Here is a 19,236-nt window from a genome sequence, read left to right as displayed (position 1 = left end):
GGGCCAAATTTAACTCTGTGGTTGTGTGCGCTGTGCCTGGTTTCAGCTGGTGCAGTCATGACTGGTACCAGGCATCTTGCCCTTTGCACACAGGCACGGTGACCGATGAGGGCAGTGAACGGCATGGGAACAGACATGGAGATATAGCCTAACCGCAGGGACACTGCATAACATTTACCGCCGTGCACGTACGCCATCTGTGTCTGCAGCACTCATGTTCGGGCAGTTAGCAGGAGGACTCGTTTGGACAACCCAGAAGCCTTCAGTGGTCAGACAGAGAGAGGGAGGAGTACTAGATGGACGATGGGCAGAAAAAAAGGCACGAAAGTGGGTAGGAAATTAGTAATTTCAGTTGGAGGAAGACTCGGTTGTACAAAGGGTCAGCCATTTCTTCCTCAAGTGCACAGAACCATTACAGAGAACCAGTAGCATATCTACGATACAACAGTCTTTTCTACAGAAAGCAAAGGGATTAACTCAGCAAGAGTTTGATAAATCCATCATACCACATGGCTTGGCTTTACACTGCACCTTGCCAATAACTGAAGCTTAATTATTTCTGGGGAGGATGGAGAGACATGTCCCCCCCCCCCCAGATGTCTCTCAAATCAATTTTCCACCTAACCTTCTACATCTGGATGATCGAGCAGCTGCACTGTGAGATGTTGCCCTTCACCAGCAACTGTCTTATTATGCCACGTGGAAAGCCTCAAATATATCCAGCTGTGCTGCAATACATGAAGCTGACTGCCTCTCCAAAAAACCCTATCAGTCTTACCCCCCTTGCAACACATGTTCCATCTTATATTGGGTACACACCGGATGATTTAAAGGCGTATTACAACCCTGATTTCACCATAATGACTGATTTTCAAGACTGTGGAGAGTCTGCACCGGTCTACGCCAAATGGAGCTGGCCACCATGGACAGTTGGCACACTTTATCTCTTTTTTTTCTCTCCCTTTTCCTCCCCAATTGTATCCAGCAAATTACTCTTCCGAGCCGTCCTGGTCATTCCTCCACCGCCCACCCCCTCTGCCAATCCGGGGAGGGCTGCAGACTACCACAAGCCTCCTCCAATAGATGTGGAGTCGCCAGCCGCTTCTTTTAACCTGACAGTGAGGAGTTTCACCAGGGGGACGTAACGCGTGGGAGGATCACGCTTTTCCCCCGTTCCCCCTCCCCCACAAACAGGTGCCCTGACCAACCAGATGAGGCGCTAGCGCAGTGACCAGGACACACACCTACATCTGGCTTCCCACCCGCAGACACGGCCAATTGTGTCTGTAGGGACGCCCAACCAAGCCGGAGGTAACACAAGGATTCGAACCGGTGATCCCCGTGTTGGTAGGCAACGGAATCGATCGCTATGCTACCTGGACGCCCCAGCACACATTATCTCGTAGTGTGCAGGGGACCAAAGGCTTAAGATTCAAATTGCTCATGGGCAAGCGTGGGCTCCTCTGTGACTGCAGTTGTCACCAGTATGTTTGTCTACATCTCCAAAAGTCAGTTGTCAAATGTGTGATGCCAAGTCTTTTCCCAGTCAATTAGGACTTTAAAAGTTGTCTAGTTTGTTCCCAGTTTGGGAAAGACTAGCAATCTGCAAATTTTCAATCATTAAGTATGCAGTGCCTTGTCTTTTCACAGTCTGATAGGATTATAAAAGTTGCGCAGTCTGTCTGGGACATGACTTGCAGTTCGGAGGTAATTTTCCTGACCCCGTCTCTCTTGTCATTTGAAACCGAGGCAATGTCAGATTATAGACAAAATGACAACGAGTAGAAACCATACTCCAGTTAGGGTGAGTTATCAGTTACAGGCAATACTTTCATTGCATGGTTTAATTGCAGCGTGTTCAAATGCACATTACAGTAATAACCCAATTATAAACCGACAAAGCTACGATTCTGACTTTATAGTCACCTCTATCAAATTATCGTTATTGGGGTAAGGTCAAAATCTGAGGGTGCATAACACAATTACAGCACCTGGACCTTTGCCCTAATTTTTGACTCATTAGTATATGTTAATTGCTAGGAGAGCTTTCAGGTTTTTGAAAGTGAAGTTAGAGAAAGGTAGCGAGCTGTGGTGAACAGGTTTGTGTTTGAACAATGCAGATATGGAAAAAATATTGTGTTTTTAAGGATATTTAAAGAAAACAGCTATTAGTTAGGTCTTTGTACATTAAGGCAGACAGCATATCGTCGCAAAGTAAGCCATCAGCTTTGTAATAATTACGTGCATAATATCCCATGACAATGTCAGCCACTTGCAACCTTTATCACATATAAATAGAGAAGACAAGAGGCATGCACTTCCCATGATAGGTTTCATAATTAGACCATTAGTCATTATAACCTTCAGAAAGATAAATTGTTGAACACGACTGGTTGACTCTATATAAACCTTACTAAATTACCAAACAATATATTGTCACATGTTGTGTAAAACCATGTAAAAAATTACAAAAATTGCAGACAGGGAGAATGTCCGCCATGTTCAGTTGACCACTGTCAATGCCACGTTTCAGCATCAACAACAGGAAGTATTGGAGGAGTCTATATACTGCACTATTAAAAGAATGCATTATACACGGTTTTTATAGACATTACATGATTACTACCTATGAAACAACCATAACAACCAACAATCTAACTACCTTAGAGGTCAACCGGCTCATGTCCTATATAAACTTAGCACACAAAGTAAGGAAATTTGTGTTTGGTAGATTATTTCTTGGTTGTAACAATGCTTCTTGGCAATAAATCCTATATCAGGCACCTGATTGTCACCACCTGGGGTACCAGAAGCTCAAAACAAGAGTCAATAGCAACAGCAAAATAAGATGTTTGGCATTGGCAGAGAAGATTTGGAAAAATTTTCATGGGCGCAACCCACATACTCAGCTCTGCTGCTCATCCCGCAAATGCATGTTCCTTACAAATATGGCACCACTTAAAAGGGAAATAAACAGGCTTTCCAACGGTATACGATTTATTGCCAAGAAGCATTGTTACAACAAGGAAATAATCTACCAAACACAAATGTCCTTACTTTTTGTCCTAAGTATATATAGGTGATCCTCGTGTATTTTCCTTCTTTATATTTTAAAGCTGCATTAAGTAATTTCTGACCACTAGAGGGCAGACTACCACTACTACTGCTACTTCTGGCTGCTCTCGTCAGGGGTCGACACAGCGGATCATCCGTTTCCATCTCTTCCTGTTCTCTGCATCTTCCTCTGTCACACCAGCCACCTGCATGTCCTCTCTCACCACATCCCTAAACCTCCTATTCGGGCTTCCTCTTTTCCTCTTCCCTGGCAGCTCCATATTCAGCATCCTTCTCCACACATGTCCAATCCATCTCAATCTCGCCTCTCTTGCTTTGTCTCCAAACCGTCCAACTTGAGCTATCCCTCTAATATACTCGTTCCTAATCCTGTCCTTCTTCGTCACTCCCAATGAAAATCTTAAGCATCTTCAACTCTGCCACCTCCAGGGCCACCTCCTGTCTTTTTGTGGGCGCCACTGTTTCCAAACCATATAACATAGCTGGTCCCACTAACATCTTGTAAACCTTCCCTTTAACTCCTGCTGGTACCCTTCTGTCACAAATCACTCCTGACACTCTTCTCCACCCACTCCACCCTGCCTGCACTCTCTTCTCCAACTCTCTTCTTCACTCTACGTTACTTTGTACCGCTGACCCCAAGTACTTAAACTCATAAGCGCCGCTAAGCCACTCCTTCATCCTTCTCTGTCCTATCTTTCCCAAGAAGCTACAGCCACCTTTGGTGACCAAATTGTAACAAATTCAAGTCTGATATTTACACACGTTTTAGCCTTTGTGTGGTCCGCCAACTTCTGAAACGCATACCTGGCTCTGTTTGGTTGGTAGATGTTTGAATCTCTTCACCAGTCACTCATTTGGACTCTTGGCCAATCTGCATTGAACAGGTAGTGGAATCCAGCCCGCTGCGGGATTCGATTCAGCACACTTCTTTGGAGTTTGCATGATCTGCCCATGTCTGTGTGGGTTTCCTCCAGGTACTCTGGTTTCCTCCCACAGTCCAAACACATGCATGTTTGGTGAATTGAAATCCCTAAATTGTCCATAGATGTGAATGGTGTGTGGGTGACTGTGTGTGTGTGGACCCTGTGATGGACTGGTGACCTGCCAAGGCTGTCCCCCTGCCTTCTGCCCCAATGCCTGCTGGGTTAGGCTCCATCCCCCTGAAACCCTAAACTGGATAACGTGGGTATAGATAATGGATGGATGGATGGATCTAGTGTGATAGATGGAACACAATCTGTCAGCCATGTGCTAAACTGGCAAGCATCTCCAACAGTCTTCTGATGAAACTCCATATCAGAGCCTTGGTTGTCCAGTTGTTGACTATGAAAACCAGCTGCCAATGTTCATAAATGTTGAATGAGCCGTCTGTCTTAACTACAGACTTGCTAGAGAAAAATTAGTACTTTAAGACACACAGGAGAAGCATGTTTAATTTCTGGAATCTTCCTGCATCTTAGCATGGCTGACTATATTGTGAGCTAAAGTTGCTTTATCATTGCATTTTAAGTTGATATGGTGAAGTCTATAGAAGCAAGAGTAAACATCAGTGGAAGCAAATATAGGGAATAAAGTACGATTTTCAAAGTAGCTGATCCTGTGAGCATACAGGGGCCCTTTTCACACACAAACACTGTGTAACACACACACACACACACACACACACACACACACTTAATGCTTATGTAAAGGTCATGCATGAATATATATCTGCTGCAGCTTCAGCGATTTTCTCCTTATTGCCTCTTTCAGGTTCAGGCAGGTTTTCTCTTTGCCTCAAGGTGTGTTAAATGAAAAAAAACAAAACATGTGGGATTTCTATTTAGGTCATCACAAGAGAAAACATGAATGTCAGAAGAACTGTTTTTTTCCACACTGTAATTTCACTTGGTTCAATATAAATTTTATTCACTTATACCGAAAATGCGATAATAATCCAAATTGAATGACACTGCAAAAGACAAGGCAGGCTATAAGCATTGCTGTCTCCTGTAATTTATGATGCCACCCATTCACCAAGTTTTGTAAAACTAACAGTCATGACCTTATTATTGCAATGATACATATGATTAATACAATGAGAGCTTAACAGCTATCATACTCTTGTTAAAGTTATGACGGGCTAATATCGAGACTGCAGCCTTATGTTTGAGCTTGACCAATTAAGTGCATGCTTTTATGGCACTCTCATTAAAGTGGATAAACAAGGACCGTGTGTGTGTGTGTGTGTGTGTGCTAAAATGTTATCCTTGCAGAGTAAAAATTGACCCCTAATATTGAAAATACCCCTAATAAAGAAACAAGAAAAAAAAACTAAAAGATATCTGCCCTAACAATACAAAGACGCGCTTTAAATATACCATATCTGTCTATATGCCCTTACAGTTATAAAGCCTAAGAACTAGAAAAGCAAGCAAATAGAGGTCTAAGATAATTTTGTGAAAAATAGACCCTTGCAAGATTGACTTCAGATATCAACTCCTACTCCTACTATCAGTTTTCATCTTAAAAGTACAAGAGTACCACTGCATTGTGGGTAATGATTTAATGACTCTGCACCACTTGAAGCTGCAAAGAGGACATTTTCATTTATTATTTAGCAGTGTCAGTTTCATTTTACCATTAGCAAGAAGATTGGTTTTTGCTACATATTGAGTCCAAATGCTTTTTTCCGGATCGGATTTCCTGTGAAATCTGACTAAACGATTCACCGCACACAGACGGGATACACAGCCACACGTAGAGATACATTACTTCATTGCTGTATGTCTTGCAAACACCTGTTCTTTCAAACACCACTTCATCGCATGGTCTTTGCTTCAAAACAAATGCAGGTGCTGCCAAATGAAGTCGTTGTGAAACACTACCGCTTTTGTCCACAGGGGCACGCAACGTCAATCAAAATCTGAAACTCTGTTACAGTTTTAAAGTAATTGAGTGTTATCAGTTTCAAAACAAATTGAGCCAAAACATTAAAAAGCACACTTTCTGTTTGCAGCTGATTGTGAAATGGCTGGGATGAGAGTCAGCACCTCCAAGACTGAGGCCATGGTTCTCTACCGGAAAATGGTGGATTGCTCCCTCCGGGTTGGGGATGAGTTGTTGCCTCAAGTGATGGGGTTCAAGTATCTCAGAGTCTTGTTCACGAGTGAGGGTAGGATGGAGCGGGAGATTGACAGGTGGATTGGTGCCGCATCAGCAGTAATGCGGGCGTTGTACCAGACTGTTGTGGTGAAGAGGGAGCTGAGCTAGAAGACAAAGCTCTCAATTTACCAGTCAGTCTTCGTTCCAATCCTCACCTATGGTCATGAGCTTTGGGTAGTGACCGAAAGGGTGAGATCGCGGACACAAGCGGCTGAAATGAGTTTCCTCAATAGGGTGTCTGGGCTCAGCCTTAGAGATAGGGTGAGGAGCTTGGACATCCAGAGGGAGCTTGGAGTAGAGCCGCTGCTCCTTCGCATCGAAAGGAGCCAGTTGAGGTGGTTCTGGCATCTGATTAGGATGCCTCCTGGGCACCTTCCTTTGGAGGTTTACCAGGCATGGCCAACTGGGGGAGACCCTGGGGTAGATTCAGAACTCACTGGAGGGACTACATGTCTAATCTGGCCTGGGAACTGCTTGGGATCCCCCAGGAGGAGCTGGAGGGCATTGCTGGGGAGGACGTCTGGAGTGCCCTACTTAGCTCGCTGCCACCATGACCCTACCTTGGAGAAGTGGCTGAAGATGAATGAATGAATGAATGACTAATAATAATAATAATAATAACAATGGATTACATCGGCCCTGTGATGGCCTGGCAGCCTGTCCAGGGTGTCTCCCCGCCTGCCGCCCAATGACTGCTGGAATAGGATCTAGCATCCCCACGACCCTGAGAGCAGGATAAGCGGTTAGGGTAATGGATGGATGGATGGATAATGGATTGCATTTATATTGCGCTTTTCTAGACACCCAAAGCACTTCACATTGAAGGCGAAGGGGGTAACTCACTTCAACCACCACCAATGTGTAGCATCACGGCAGCCATTTTTCCACCAGAATGCTCACCACATATCAGCTTGAGATGGAGAGGGAGGAATCGTTGAGCAAATTACATGGGGGGATGATTAGGTGACCAGATGGAGAGAGCCAAGTTGGGAATTTTGCCAGGACACCGGTGGACCCCCTACTCTTTGCAATAAGTTCCATGGGATCTTTAATGACCACAGTGAGTTAGGACCTGGGTTTAAAATCTCATCTGAAGGACGGCATCTCCTACAGCACAGTGTCCCCGTCATTGCAGATGGGCTTTCTGTTGTTTATTAGGACCAGGGGGAAGAATGCCCCCTATTGGCCCACCAGCACCACTTCCACCAGCAACTCAGTTTTCCCGGGAGGTCTCCCATCCAAGAACCAAGCAAGCCCATACCCGCTTAGCTTCAGTCATTTGGCAGAGGCAGGGTACATGTTGGTATGGCTGCTGAATTTTTGCATATGTTTGTATGCGATAATACCGCATATATAACAATATATATAATGGGTGAAGCTTTAAGGTCAGAGCCTTGCTCACAAAATAGGGTAATTACTTGAGGGTAGAATATCTGCCTTGATTGATGATCAATTGATGCATGGATTCACTACAATCATTTATTCCAATTAGGGCTTGTGGGAGGTGGGAAGAAGATGCAGAGGACAAAAAGGGATGGAAATGGATGATCTGCTGTGGCGACCACTAACGGGAGCAGCCGAAATTAGTAGCAGTAGTAGTAGGGCTTGTGGGAGATGGGTGGCTATTCCAAAAATATTTTCGAGAGGCCCAGAATGATTGCGACACTATCATAGGGCCCTCAATGACAATCATTTTCTCTATTCATTTTAATGTTGGGCTAAGTATTTCCTCAAATTTAAGAAAATATATGAAATTTAAAAAAACAAGGCATTTAATTTAATAATATTTTTTGAACAGAGTTGGATGTATGACTGATATGCCATGACTATCCACAAAAAGGGTTCATGAAAAAAAATGTATTTGTAACAACATCTAATCAGGGTTCGCCAAATATGTAAAGCACATACCCTGCCTAAACCAATGGACTAGAGCCCAATTAATTTTGACAGCCCTTCTAATATACAGCATAATAGTGTTTGCCCCAGTGTTTTATAGTTAAGACGAGCTGCCATGACGAGAACTGTCACCTGACTCGACAAGAGTTTCCCCAAAATTTCTTTTTCATTGTACTGCCAAACCCACCAGTCATCACAAATTCAAAGATGGATAAAGCAAGTATGACAACATATGCACAAAGCATCCGTTGAACAGCTGAGGTGCGTATTTTCCAAACACTGCGTCTTGGTTGCTTTCAAATCTCAAAACACGCTGCACCAGAAGTTGGTCCACCCCAAGGATCAGATCCTCCGGCACAAACAGAGCAATAGTGTACGCGGTTAAGTGCCGGGAGGATTGTCATGACTTGTACATTGGGGAAACCAAACAGATGCTGGCCAAGAGGATGGTAAAACACAGCGGAGCTAACACGTCAGTCCGGGACTCCACAGTCTACACCCATCGCCAATCTTTCAAGGATGAGGATGAGCAAATCCTTGATAGGGGGGAACCCTGGTTTGAACAGGGAGTCAAAGAAGCCATCTATGTTAAGAGGGAATGACCATCCCTGAATAGTACAAATTGCCATTTTAACTCTAGTTAATTGCTCGTGGCAATTTACATGTCAGGAATCAGGAACACTTTGTTCTTTGAAACAAAATATCATTTCCCCCAGCCCACAGCAGTGCAACACAAATGCCCCTTTTCCACTGCATGGTATTGGCTCAACTCGACTCTACTCTATTCGACTCTACTCGCTTTACTTTTTGGGATTTCATTTTCCACTGCAGATAGTATCCCCTCACGGCGAAGCCCCACTGGTCATTTGTGGGCGTGTTGACTAATTTTTTTATTTTTATTTTATTTATATTCAAATAAATATACATATATTTATACTTTATTTTATTTATAGTGGTTTTTTCATGTTACCTTTTAGTATTGGCTCAGCTCACTTGGAACCTCGACAGAGGTGGTACCAAAAAAGTACCTAGTACCAGGTACTATCCCTAACTTTTGCACAATGGAAAACCAAAAAAAGCGAGTAGAATTGAGTCGAGCCAGTACCATGCAGTGGAAAAGGGGCATTAAAGAAGGAAAAAAAAACACATCTAAAAACTACAAGAACATATATATCAAAATACAAAAAAAAAAAAAATCACTGTCCGAGAGAATGAACGTCATAATGACTGTTGTAACTGCCGGTCTGCATGAGCTAGCAGTTAGCTTAGCCTGCCCCATTTCTGCATCCTGTCAGACTGCACTCAGTGTTTCGTCTTCAGGCGCGGCTCCGGGCAGGGCTGTGGTCCCTGGGCCCACAGGACACAGCAGACCAAGCTCTCCCACCCGAATCAACGCCGGCTCTCCCGGCCATCAAACGAGGACTCAAACTTAGACGCAGGTGTGGACAAAGACACTGCATGGATGGTACTGGGTGAGGCCACCGCAAACTAAGTTTGCGCTGCCATCTTCCCACATTGGTACTGGGTGAGGCCGCTGCAAACATGAGTTTGCGCCGCCATCTGTCACCATCTTACAATGCTGTGATCCCCATTCCCAAAGACCATTCCCCAATCCTCTGAATAGTACACATGACCATTGTAACTCTAGATCAGTGTTTCTCAACCGGGGGTCCGCGGACCCCTAGTGGTCCGTGGTGTAATTGCAAGGGGTCCGTGAAATAAAATATCTTTAAAAAAAAGATCCTATGACATTTATAGAAATAGGATTATTTTACTCAAATGTGACTGAGACCTTTGTCTACCTAAACTATAAAGGGTAACAGGACTTTTTTCTCTAATTACATCTGTTTCACAAGTGTAATTTATTGTATTTTAATAAGAGATCTCGCTCCCGTTTGCATTGTTAAAAGTTACTGCATAAAAATTCTGTTGTTACATATATCTGAAAGTTACTGAATACATATTCTGTTTTGTTACATATAACTGAAAGTTACTGCATAAGAATTCTGTTTTGTTAACTATATCTAAGTTACAACTGAAAGCTCTTATTTTTGCCCCAAAGAGTGAATAAATGCTATAATGCAATTTAAAATGCAGTTTCTACTGTTTCTACAAATTGCAACCCCCTCCCCCAAGATCAGGTGGAGGGGTCCTCAGGGTAGATCAAAAATACGCAGGGGGTCCAGGACCCCAAAAAGGTTGAGAACCACTGCTCTAGATAATGGCCATGGCAATTTATATATGAAACGGATCATTGTCTTTGGTCGTTATGCCACTGTGTTGTTTATAAGGGTAGGGATACCTGCAGTCAGTTTAGACTGAAGAGGTCACTTAGATGAGTAATGAAATGTTTCTCCCAATACTAAATGTTGTGTTCAGATGAACTGATTCAACTTTCTGTGATATCTCCCTTTCAAAATGCATTACTACACAAACAAGAAACAGAGAACACTACAGCAGACAAAACACCCCAAAAGTCAAGTCAAGTCAAAGGTCTGCATTCAGTCGTCCTCTTAGGTTTGATTTATGGCTCTGGGTCAATGTGACTGTAGGGTTCAGTGTAGGCTACAGCGGGGTCTCTGTAGCAACGTGTGGGGCTTCGCCGCAGCCTGCGGTGACCTCATTAAACATGTAACTGAGACTATGGGGGGGCTACATGGACACCGCAAAAGCTGATTGGTTTGACTGGGCGGCTTACCTGCTATGTGTTTCTGCTGCACCATCTTGACTGCGAGATTGTCTGGGGGAAACACTGATATTGGCATGTCTTTGTATAATAATATTTAGTATATTGCTATAATTTATTAGTAAAATAATATCCATCCATCCATTATCCAAACCGCTTATCCTGCTCTCAGGGTCACGGGGATGCTGCAGCCTATAATAATTCAGGTATAATAATCATTAATCATCAGTATTTTCTTATAAACTGCTTCTTAGAATATGCTTCTTGAGAGAGGATTTTCAATAATTTGAAACTTTTCTTAAATGTGTTTTATTCCCAGATTATTTCATTTTATTTCACATTGTGTGCCCATTTTATAGAGCTGTCTTGTCTTGTCAAGCTGTTTTATCATGTGTTTTATTTCTATTTTACTCTTTTACCGGTGTGCCTCAGACCACAGATACTTTACAATTTATTTTTTAACCTTTATAAATTGTATTGTATTTTTATTTTATTTTCATTTTATTATTATCAATATTGTTTATTTCTGTTGCTGCACAGTTTTTGAGTTGCCAAAAAAAATAATTTCACTGCTTATTGTACTTCTACATGAAGTATGTGACAAATAAACCTTTCAATCTAGAACCTGTTTTTATTTTCCTTTTAAATTCTGTGCAAAAATACTTTGTAACTCCATCTTTGACAAGTTTTGATCATTTACATATTTCATCTGCCTCAAACTGGCTGCTTTATATGAAGCTCCCTTTGGGGGAAAAAAAGTGGTTCTATTCTAGTCCATTCTAGATTATTCACTTTCATGAAAAAGGTGGGCTATGTTTGCTCATTCTTAACAAGTCTGTGCAAAGCATTGAAAACAAAATCGTGGTACATCTCTAAAAAGAGTGAAACGTCCAGATCCAGAGGATACTGCCACGTCTTCGCCCCTCCTCCTCCTCCCCACCCCCCTCCCCCGTTGCTGCATGGAGTCTTTAACGCATGAGACAGACAGCCAGGGGGGCTTTTCAAGTTTTCGGTGGGCGGCTGTGTTACTCATTTATTTAACAGGCGCGTTTTGAAGAGCGCTCACAGTAATTATCCCACCAGTAAGTCAACTCGGCTTTAAAAGGAAAAAGGGGGAAAAAAGAGTCTACAATGAATGAGAGCATAGCGCCTGGTGAAAGCAGCAATACGGGATCACTGCCCCCTTCCCCTGCTAGGTTACAGTATTCAGTGTGCGAAGCAATTTGGTCTGCCATTAAAAAAGCAACGCGGGCAAGGTCGAATGTCAAGAAGAGAGACCATTTTTTGGGGGGGGGGGGCTGAAAGCGTGAAGCCAGCATCCCCACGCCGGAGTGCTACCCTGCATCACGGCGTGCTCACATAAAGCCTCGCCGGGACTCGTAGTAACCCGCGCATGACAGTATGAGGGTTGCAGTGACGGTCGAGAAGCAACGTCCAGAGTTTAGCAGTTAAACATCTGTAAAACGCGTTTAACGGTTAACCATTTAACTAGACTTAGCACGGCAGCCAATGGGAAAAAGAGTCGACAAAGTTCGGCTGAATAACTCAGCACCGGGTAATGGGTCAATGTTTACCTGAGCGCACAACCGGTTTCCTCCGCGGGATGACGAGTACAGTCGCCGTCGTCGGTCTGGTCCCCGCTGCTTTATAGTACCTCGGTCCGGTCGAGACCCACGACTGACCACGGGATCGCTTTGAGGCAAAACTAACGTGCGGTCGGCCCGTCTCTGAGGATGAGGCGTGCCGTTCGCCATCTGCCGGTCACTTCCGGTTTTACACCTCAGGGGTCTGGATATGCTACGTGCCGAGTCTCACACACTCACACACGCATGCAACACACACCCCCGGTCGACGGGGACGCTTTGGGGTTCGTAAATTGTACGGGGGAGGCGTCAGGTCGGTGTAATCCGGATGATAGCCGCCACGCATGCTGAATTTAGGGTTATTGTAGGAATTTGGGCCTCATGTTGCCCGAAGACGATGAATTTTACACTCCAGAGACAGACGACTCCTGCGCCAAATGTTGTCGGATGCGTTTGGCGCAGCGCTACTCTTCATGTAGATAAAGCACAACCCCGGGTATGAATGCGATTTGTGATGAGGCCCTATCGGCGTATATGATATGTTTGAGTCTAACTTGACAAGACATTGTACGTTTTATTTTAACTCCCACGTTATCCCTCCACATTCCAGAGACTTCTCCCTTGCCTTTCACTCAAAGGGAGGTTGAAAAAGTGAACTTTGCGGCTGCTTGGCGTGTTGAACAGGGTGGAGCCTCTGTGTGTGTGTGTGTGTGTGTGTGTGTGTGTGTGTACGCGTGTGTGTTTGTTCTGGTTCAGCTATTACTTGTGAGGACCCATTTTAGTTTTAAACCATAGAAGTGAGGAATTTTTTCTCTTTTTTTTGCAAAGTGGTGGCATTTTGGCTGGTAATCACCTATTCACTGGTCTATTTTAGGATTAGGTTTCAGGTTTAGGATTAAAGTTAGATTTAAAATCAGACTAAGGATTAAAGTTAGGCATGAAATGCTAATGTTTAAGTTTAGGGAAATTAATGCAGCCAATCACAAGTATAGAAAAGTGTGTGTGTCTGTGAATGTTCTCATTCATCAATGTCACGGTTATCCAAAGGAGTTGAATCAAGTGCAACTGGACTTGGTATATATCCGTGTGTGTGTGTGTGTGTGTGTGTGAGAGTGAGAGTGAGAGAAAGAGAGAGCGCGCGCGTGTGTGTGTGTGTGTGAGACAGACAGACAGAACTATGAAACTGTATGGACAGGTGAAGTGATTCTGATATAGTTGCCACAGTTGAAAAGTCACAAATCTCTTGAAAGCCGCCATGGAAACATATTCAGTCTGAAAATGCTTCCCTTTGTAAATATTGTGAAGTATTTCAAATAGAATTCAGAACATCACCACTCGGACAACTCGTGGGATAAAAAAAAATCATGCAGCAAAACTTTGATATAAACCTTATTAACTTGTCTTTTTCCACAGTCAGGAATCAGGAACACTTTTATTTGTCATTTCATTTCATGTACTTGTGTACATGAAATGAAATAGTGTTTCTCCCAGCCCACAGCAGTGCAACAAAAAGACAAAAACACATATCCAAAAACTACAAGAACACATATATCCAAGCTAGAACACATATATCCAAACTAAGAACACATAGCTGAACTAAGAACACATATGTCCAAACTAAACACATATCCAAACTAAACAAATATATCCAAACTAAACATATATCAAAACTAAGCAACAAAAAAATCACTGTCCAAGAGAACAAACGCCAGCCAAGATGACTGTCAGAACTGCCGGTTTGCATGGGCTAGCAGTTAGCTTAGCCTGCCCCGCTTCCGTGTCCTGTCAGACCGCCCTCAGTGTCTCCTCCTCGGGTGCCGCTTCGGGCAGGGCCGTAGTCCCTGGGCCCACCAGACGCAGCAGACCAGGCTCCCCCAGCTGATCCAACACCAGCTCTCCCAGCCAGACACCCCCAACATACCCCCCTGCACTTCACATGACGACACCAAAAACACAGTCAACGCTAGGTGAGGCCACTGCCAGACCGCCCTCGGTGTTATCGGAACTGCCTGTCTGGATAGGCTAGCAGTTAGCTTAGCCTGCCCCACTTCCGCGTCCTGTCAGACAGCCCTCGGTGTTTCCTCTTCAGGTGCACCTTTTCCCACCCGTCTTCCTTCCAGTCAAAGACGAATGTCGTCCAGGTTGGTGAGTCTGCTTCCAAATAGCTGCTCTTCGTAGGTCAGTAGTTGACGCAGGAAGTTCACATTTGGTGCCGTGCACGCTCTGCGCGCCTTCATCCAGCGCAGGGCATGGAGCAGCGACCAGCACCGGTGCTCCATGAGGAAGGCAAGCGTTACCGCAGAGCTGCGACTCCGGCCCAGGCTACAGTGGACCAGAACACGGCCCGCCGGTTCGCCCATCAACACCTCGCTGATAAACCTGGCTGCGAGTGGCAGGGCTTCCACCAGGTCCTGCTGGGCATTGTCGCTTAGATGCAGCCTCAAGTAGTTAAGTGCGTTGGGGAAAGCATCTGAGGAATCAGCAGTGGCGTTGACCACATGGGTGATGTGTAAATTCTTGATGATGCGGTAGTCAGAGGCCTGGGGTTGCAAGCCCTGGTAGAGAGCCCCCTCCAGGATCTCCGAGGGATAGATGGTGAGGGCGTGGCGTTCGTGCTCTAGCAGCACCATGTGTGGAGTGCAAAGGAAGGGGTAGAGGGCGTGGAAGGCCAAAAAGCCTCCTTGCATGATGACAGGGTCCATTCCTAAATCACTGAGCTGGAAAAAACAGCGCTGAAGACTTGGTGAGTCTGCTCTGGCCTCCACACTCCCAACTGAAATACACACATGCATAAAGATGCAAACAACCACTTGTACACAACACACAGGTGGCAAGACAAAGCCATATGACAGCCAACATGTCATAGATAGTCTAAAAAGATTTCATGGTGATAAGTTAGGGATTATTCCTCTTGTGATTAAACAAAAAAAATTTGCATTTGTTTGTGTGTGTGCATGTATCTGATGAATATATTTACTTATGTGTGTTGCTGACCTGGGCTGCTTCCCTCCTCAGCATAGAGCAGTATTATAGAAAACTCTTGTAGTTGTACACAACTGATCAAACATCCCAGCTCTGGGTGGATCACTGTCACACTTACCCGCCCTGTCACCAGGTGGTTCTGTTTGTACCTGGCATGCACATGTGCACAAACACCCCCATGTGCACAAACACACACACACACACACACACACACACACAAAGGATCAAAATCATTATATTGACTCAAACTGGTCACCAAAACATTTGTGGTATTTTTGATGGCTGTAATGAGAGTAAAATAAAGAGATCTGGGGGTATCTGGGTAGCATAGAGGTCTATTCCGTTGCCTACCAACACGGGGCTTGCCGGTTCGAATCCCTGCGTTACCTCCTGCTTGGTCAGGCATCCCTACAGACATAATTGGCCATGTCTGTGGGTGGGAAGCCAGATGTGGGTATGTGTCCTGGTCGCTGCACTAGCGCCCCCTCTGGTCGGTTGGGATACCTGTTGTTGAGGGGGGGGATACAGTGATTTCCCCACACGCTACGTCCTCCCTGGTGAAACTCCTTACTGTCAGGTGAAAAGAAGTGGCTGGCGACTCCACATGTATCGGAGGACGCATTTGGTAGTTTGCAGCCCTCCTCGGATTGGCAGAGGGGGTGAAGCAGCGACCGGGATGGCTTGGAAGAGTGGGGTAATTGGCCAAGTACAATTGGACAATTGGGGAGAAAAGCTACACAAAAAGAAAGATCTGTGGGCATCTACTCTTGCAATTTAGCAACAATTTAGCAGGGGTAGGTATACAGTGAAAACTGGGACTTGTGTACACCTGTAGAAATAGCAAAAAAATGTAAAAATCACTGTATTAATTTTTTTTTTGGAGATTACATTTCAATCATTGAGCTGACATTCCTATCTGTTTAACTAACAATGAGTGCAACCATAGTTTAGGGATGAAAATGATACACCCATGGACCACGCAACCGATAGGACCAGTAGGGCCCGGGCCCTACCTACTTTTGGACATCAAACATGTAAAAAAAGTTAAAATCCATCAGCAGCCACATATATCATACACTGCTTCCCTGTGTGCCCCCCCCCCCACAACCTATCAGGAAGTAGTAATTTCTGTTATGTGAAACTGTATTGGTTAATTTTCACACACCAACGCTGCTCCCTCCATACAGTTGATGTTAAACAGCCACTTCATTCTTTGATTATTCAGTTAGCGATTACCGAATAGTGTGAAACACCGAAAAATAACAAAAATAACAGATTTCTGTGGGGCAATGCCATCAAAAGTTGGGGATTGCCAAGGACTTCATCCAGCACAATGACAGACGGGGACAGTTCTTCGGCAATATTTAAAGAGCAGTGGTGAGTTTGACATTTCTTTTTAAATTCTATATGACAGGACTTATTCTTAGTGTCTTAATAATGTGTTAGCTGTAGTGTTGTGATGATCGTAAAAATGGCTCTGGAAGTCAAGTTGGTTCAAAGTTGGGGAGCAAGGAGGTGGTGGTGGTGTTGTGTGTGTGTTCGTGGAGGGGGGGGGGGGTTGATGGGCCCATCAATTCGAAATGTGTTCCGCGGTTCATGGACACACTCATAATGAATCATCCTACTAGAATAGAGCATACATCAGCAATACTCATAACACTGAACTTTATTTATCTGACTTCATTACAAATTAGATTCTGCACTTTCTAAAATCATCATAAACCCAGTCTAGTAGTCTCTGATTTACAGATAAATTAACACAAACTTAAAACACACTGTACAGTTTGTAGGCACAAGGCACAATTCCACTTTTACTATATAACCTAGCTCACTACTGTGGTGTTTTTTTTTCCTGGAATAGATTTATTTGCATGTCTTTGACTCAAGTGAATCCAATATCAGACTCATGCTGATCAAATCTTAAGTTTAAATTCTTTCACATCTTTCAGTGCATTGCCTTCTGGCTTGTTTCCAACTGTAGCTCGTCTGCTAAACTCGACAAGAATCCACATGAATCAAGAGCAAAATAAGGCCTATTTCTTAGGTTAGAGTTGCAAACAACCAAAAGGAAGAGAGCGAAATCTTCACCCCCTTGGGATTAGTTGTGAGAGGGAAAGAAAATAAATTTTTCTAGCCACTAAAAAAAACACCTGAACACCCCTGTTGAACACACCTCCCTGCACTGCGGCAGTCCAAGATGAGGATGTAGTATGGGTCGTGCAGTGCTGGATGGCCCGCCTCTGCGTTCAGCAGGTTGTACACCTGCTGAGGGGTGATGTAGCCTCGCTCTACTAAGGGTATCTCTGGAAGGGCAGGGATCAGCACCTCCTCTGGCTTACACACTGCATGGGGGTGCAAGCACAGGTCAGACACACACACACATCCATGAAAGGAAGCCTCAAATACAAAGATAAAAGGGTGCTGGCATGCACATGCATGCATATATGGGTTTGTATTGTGTTTTTGCGTGTCATAGAGAAATACCTCAGAACCCGCCACTTACCTTTAGTCTCAATAAGCGCAAGCGACGACTGGTCACTATCAGTGCTATTAGCCTCCCTGATGCTCTTCACTGTTTGACAAGTGTTGACTAGCTCTTGGAAGAGCCTCCTACAACTGTTACTCACTCTGGAATGGCACAGGTAGAGATGCAAGAGATCACTAAACACAGACACAGCAGTGTTCGAAGCTAGAGGAGGCAACCCCACAACGATACACTAATACTTTCTAGAGCACAGTTTTTAGACAATGACAAGGTTGAAGGGGGGCTGTGGTCACTCACCTGGACAGCACTACGCCCATCTTGTCTAAGGCATTTGACTGGTGCATTAGCCGTTCCCGACCAACCCTTCATCAAAGGAGCATGCTATTTTGAGGAGCAGGGAGATAACAGGGAAAAAAAGGGATGATTCCTCTCAAATGCTTCAGAAAAAAATCTCAGCAAAGAAGAAAAATGTTAGGAAATGAAAAAAAAGGAAAGGAAGAAAAGATGGAAAAACTATACAGGAATTGCTTAATTTTGTTTGTTATGCCGTCTCCTTTTGGCCTGGCCCTTATTTTAGCTGGTGGTCTTGGTAACGCTTTAAAGGACAAGTGCTCTACAAGGCCATACGGTAGCTGGCCGTAACAGCTGAGGGAGGAGAGACACAAACAAGAATTATATCTCTCATGTGCACTTCCAAACTGGTGGCAAGATCCTTCTTTGCAAGCCTCATACATCCTGGCCCTTAGCTATATTTTAGATGCTTTCCACCCCCTTCTGATGAATAGGAGCCTCAAATCCTCTGACCAAGGATTCCTTACTGATACCCCCGGCTTTTAGTTTTACATTTTTACAAATCATTGTTGTTTGTTTTCCTATTTTCTAGTTGATTTCTACTTTTTTGAGAGTGCCAATTCCTTTTATAAATGTTTGTTTTTGCTTTAGAAATAAAGTGACTCAAGTTGATGATTTCAAGTGTCTTTACTCACCCAAACTGACCCCGGCTACAAACAACAAGATGGACTATATTTTGGTTTGGACCTATTGGAAGAAATAGAGATAGGCGGTGAGGAGAGATGACAAGGAGAATTTAACTTGCATGAATGATATGAATAATGAATAATCATGGGTGTAACCAAGGGAAGGTGGATACTTTTATGTTCTTCTAACATGAAAGGTCCAGAAATTGGAACTAAAGTGTATTTGATGTAACCAAGCAGCAGTTAGCTTAGGAATAAAAAACGTTTATAGTCACTACTGCATGTTTTAAGTCTGAAATATGCATCATTTGGAGATCTTTCCAACAAATTACAAGTTTTGATACACTATAAAGCATAGCCCTAGCAGAATGCAGGCTGGCCTGTATTAGGTATGATGTGCTTGGA

At 44.0% G+C, this 19,236-nt stretch overlaps 2 protein-coding genes across 3 annotated transcripts in view; both read right to left on the bottom strand.

Moving 5' to 3' along the window:
* The window catches only part of p4ha1b (prolyl 4-hydroxylase, alpha polypeptide I b), a 30,108-nt gene extending 17,564 nt beyond the window's left edge, over positions 1 to 12,544 (bottom strand). For both annotated transcript variants that reach the window (XM_056291596.1, XM_056291595.1), the window contains exon 1: positions 12,379 to 12,544. The gene's annotated coding sequence lies outside the window, so the exon portion shown is untranslated. The remainder of the gene's footprint in view (positions 1 to 12,378) is intronic.
* Positions 12,545 to 14,507: 1,963 nt separating this feature from the next.
* Positions 14,508 to 18,171, bottom strand: styxl1 (serine/threonine/tyrosine interacting-like 1). The gene is made up of 5 exons (XM_056292301.1): positions 18,152 to 18,171; positions 17,873 to 17,997; positions 17,543 to 17,711; positions 15,382 to 15,518; positions 14,508 to 15,160 (listed from the first exon to the last, which is right to left on the bottom strand). Exons 1-5 carry the CDS (start codon positions 18,169 to 18,171, stop codon positions 14,508 to 14,510), a joined length of 1,104 nt encoding a protein of 367 aa, XP_056148276.1.
* Positions 18,172 to 19,236: the final 1,065 nt, after the last annotated feature.

This window comes from Lampris incognitus, chromosome 13, assembly GCF_029633865.1.
Source record: "Lampris incognitus isolate fLamInc1 chromosome 13, fLamInc1.hap2, whole genome shotgun sequence".
Classification (NCBI taxonomy): domain Eukaryota; kingdom Metazoa; phylum Chordata; class Actinopteri; order Lampriformes; family Lampridae; genus Lampris; species Lampris incognitus.
The sequence above is the reverse complement of the archived record's forward strand: the minus strand, read 5'-3'. Positions and strand labels throughout refer to the sequence as shown.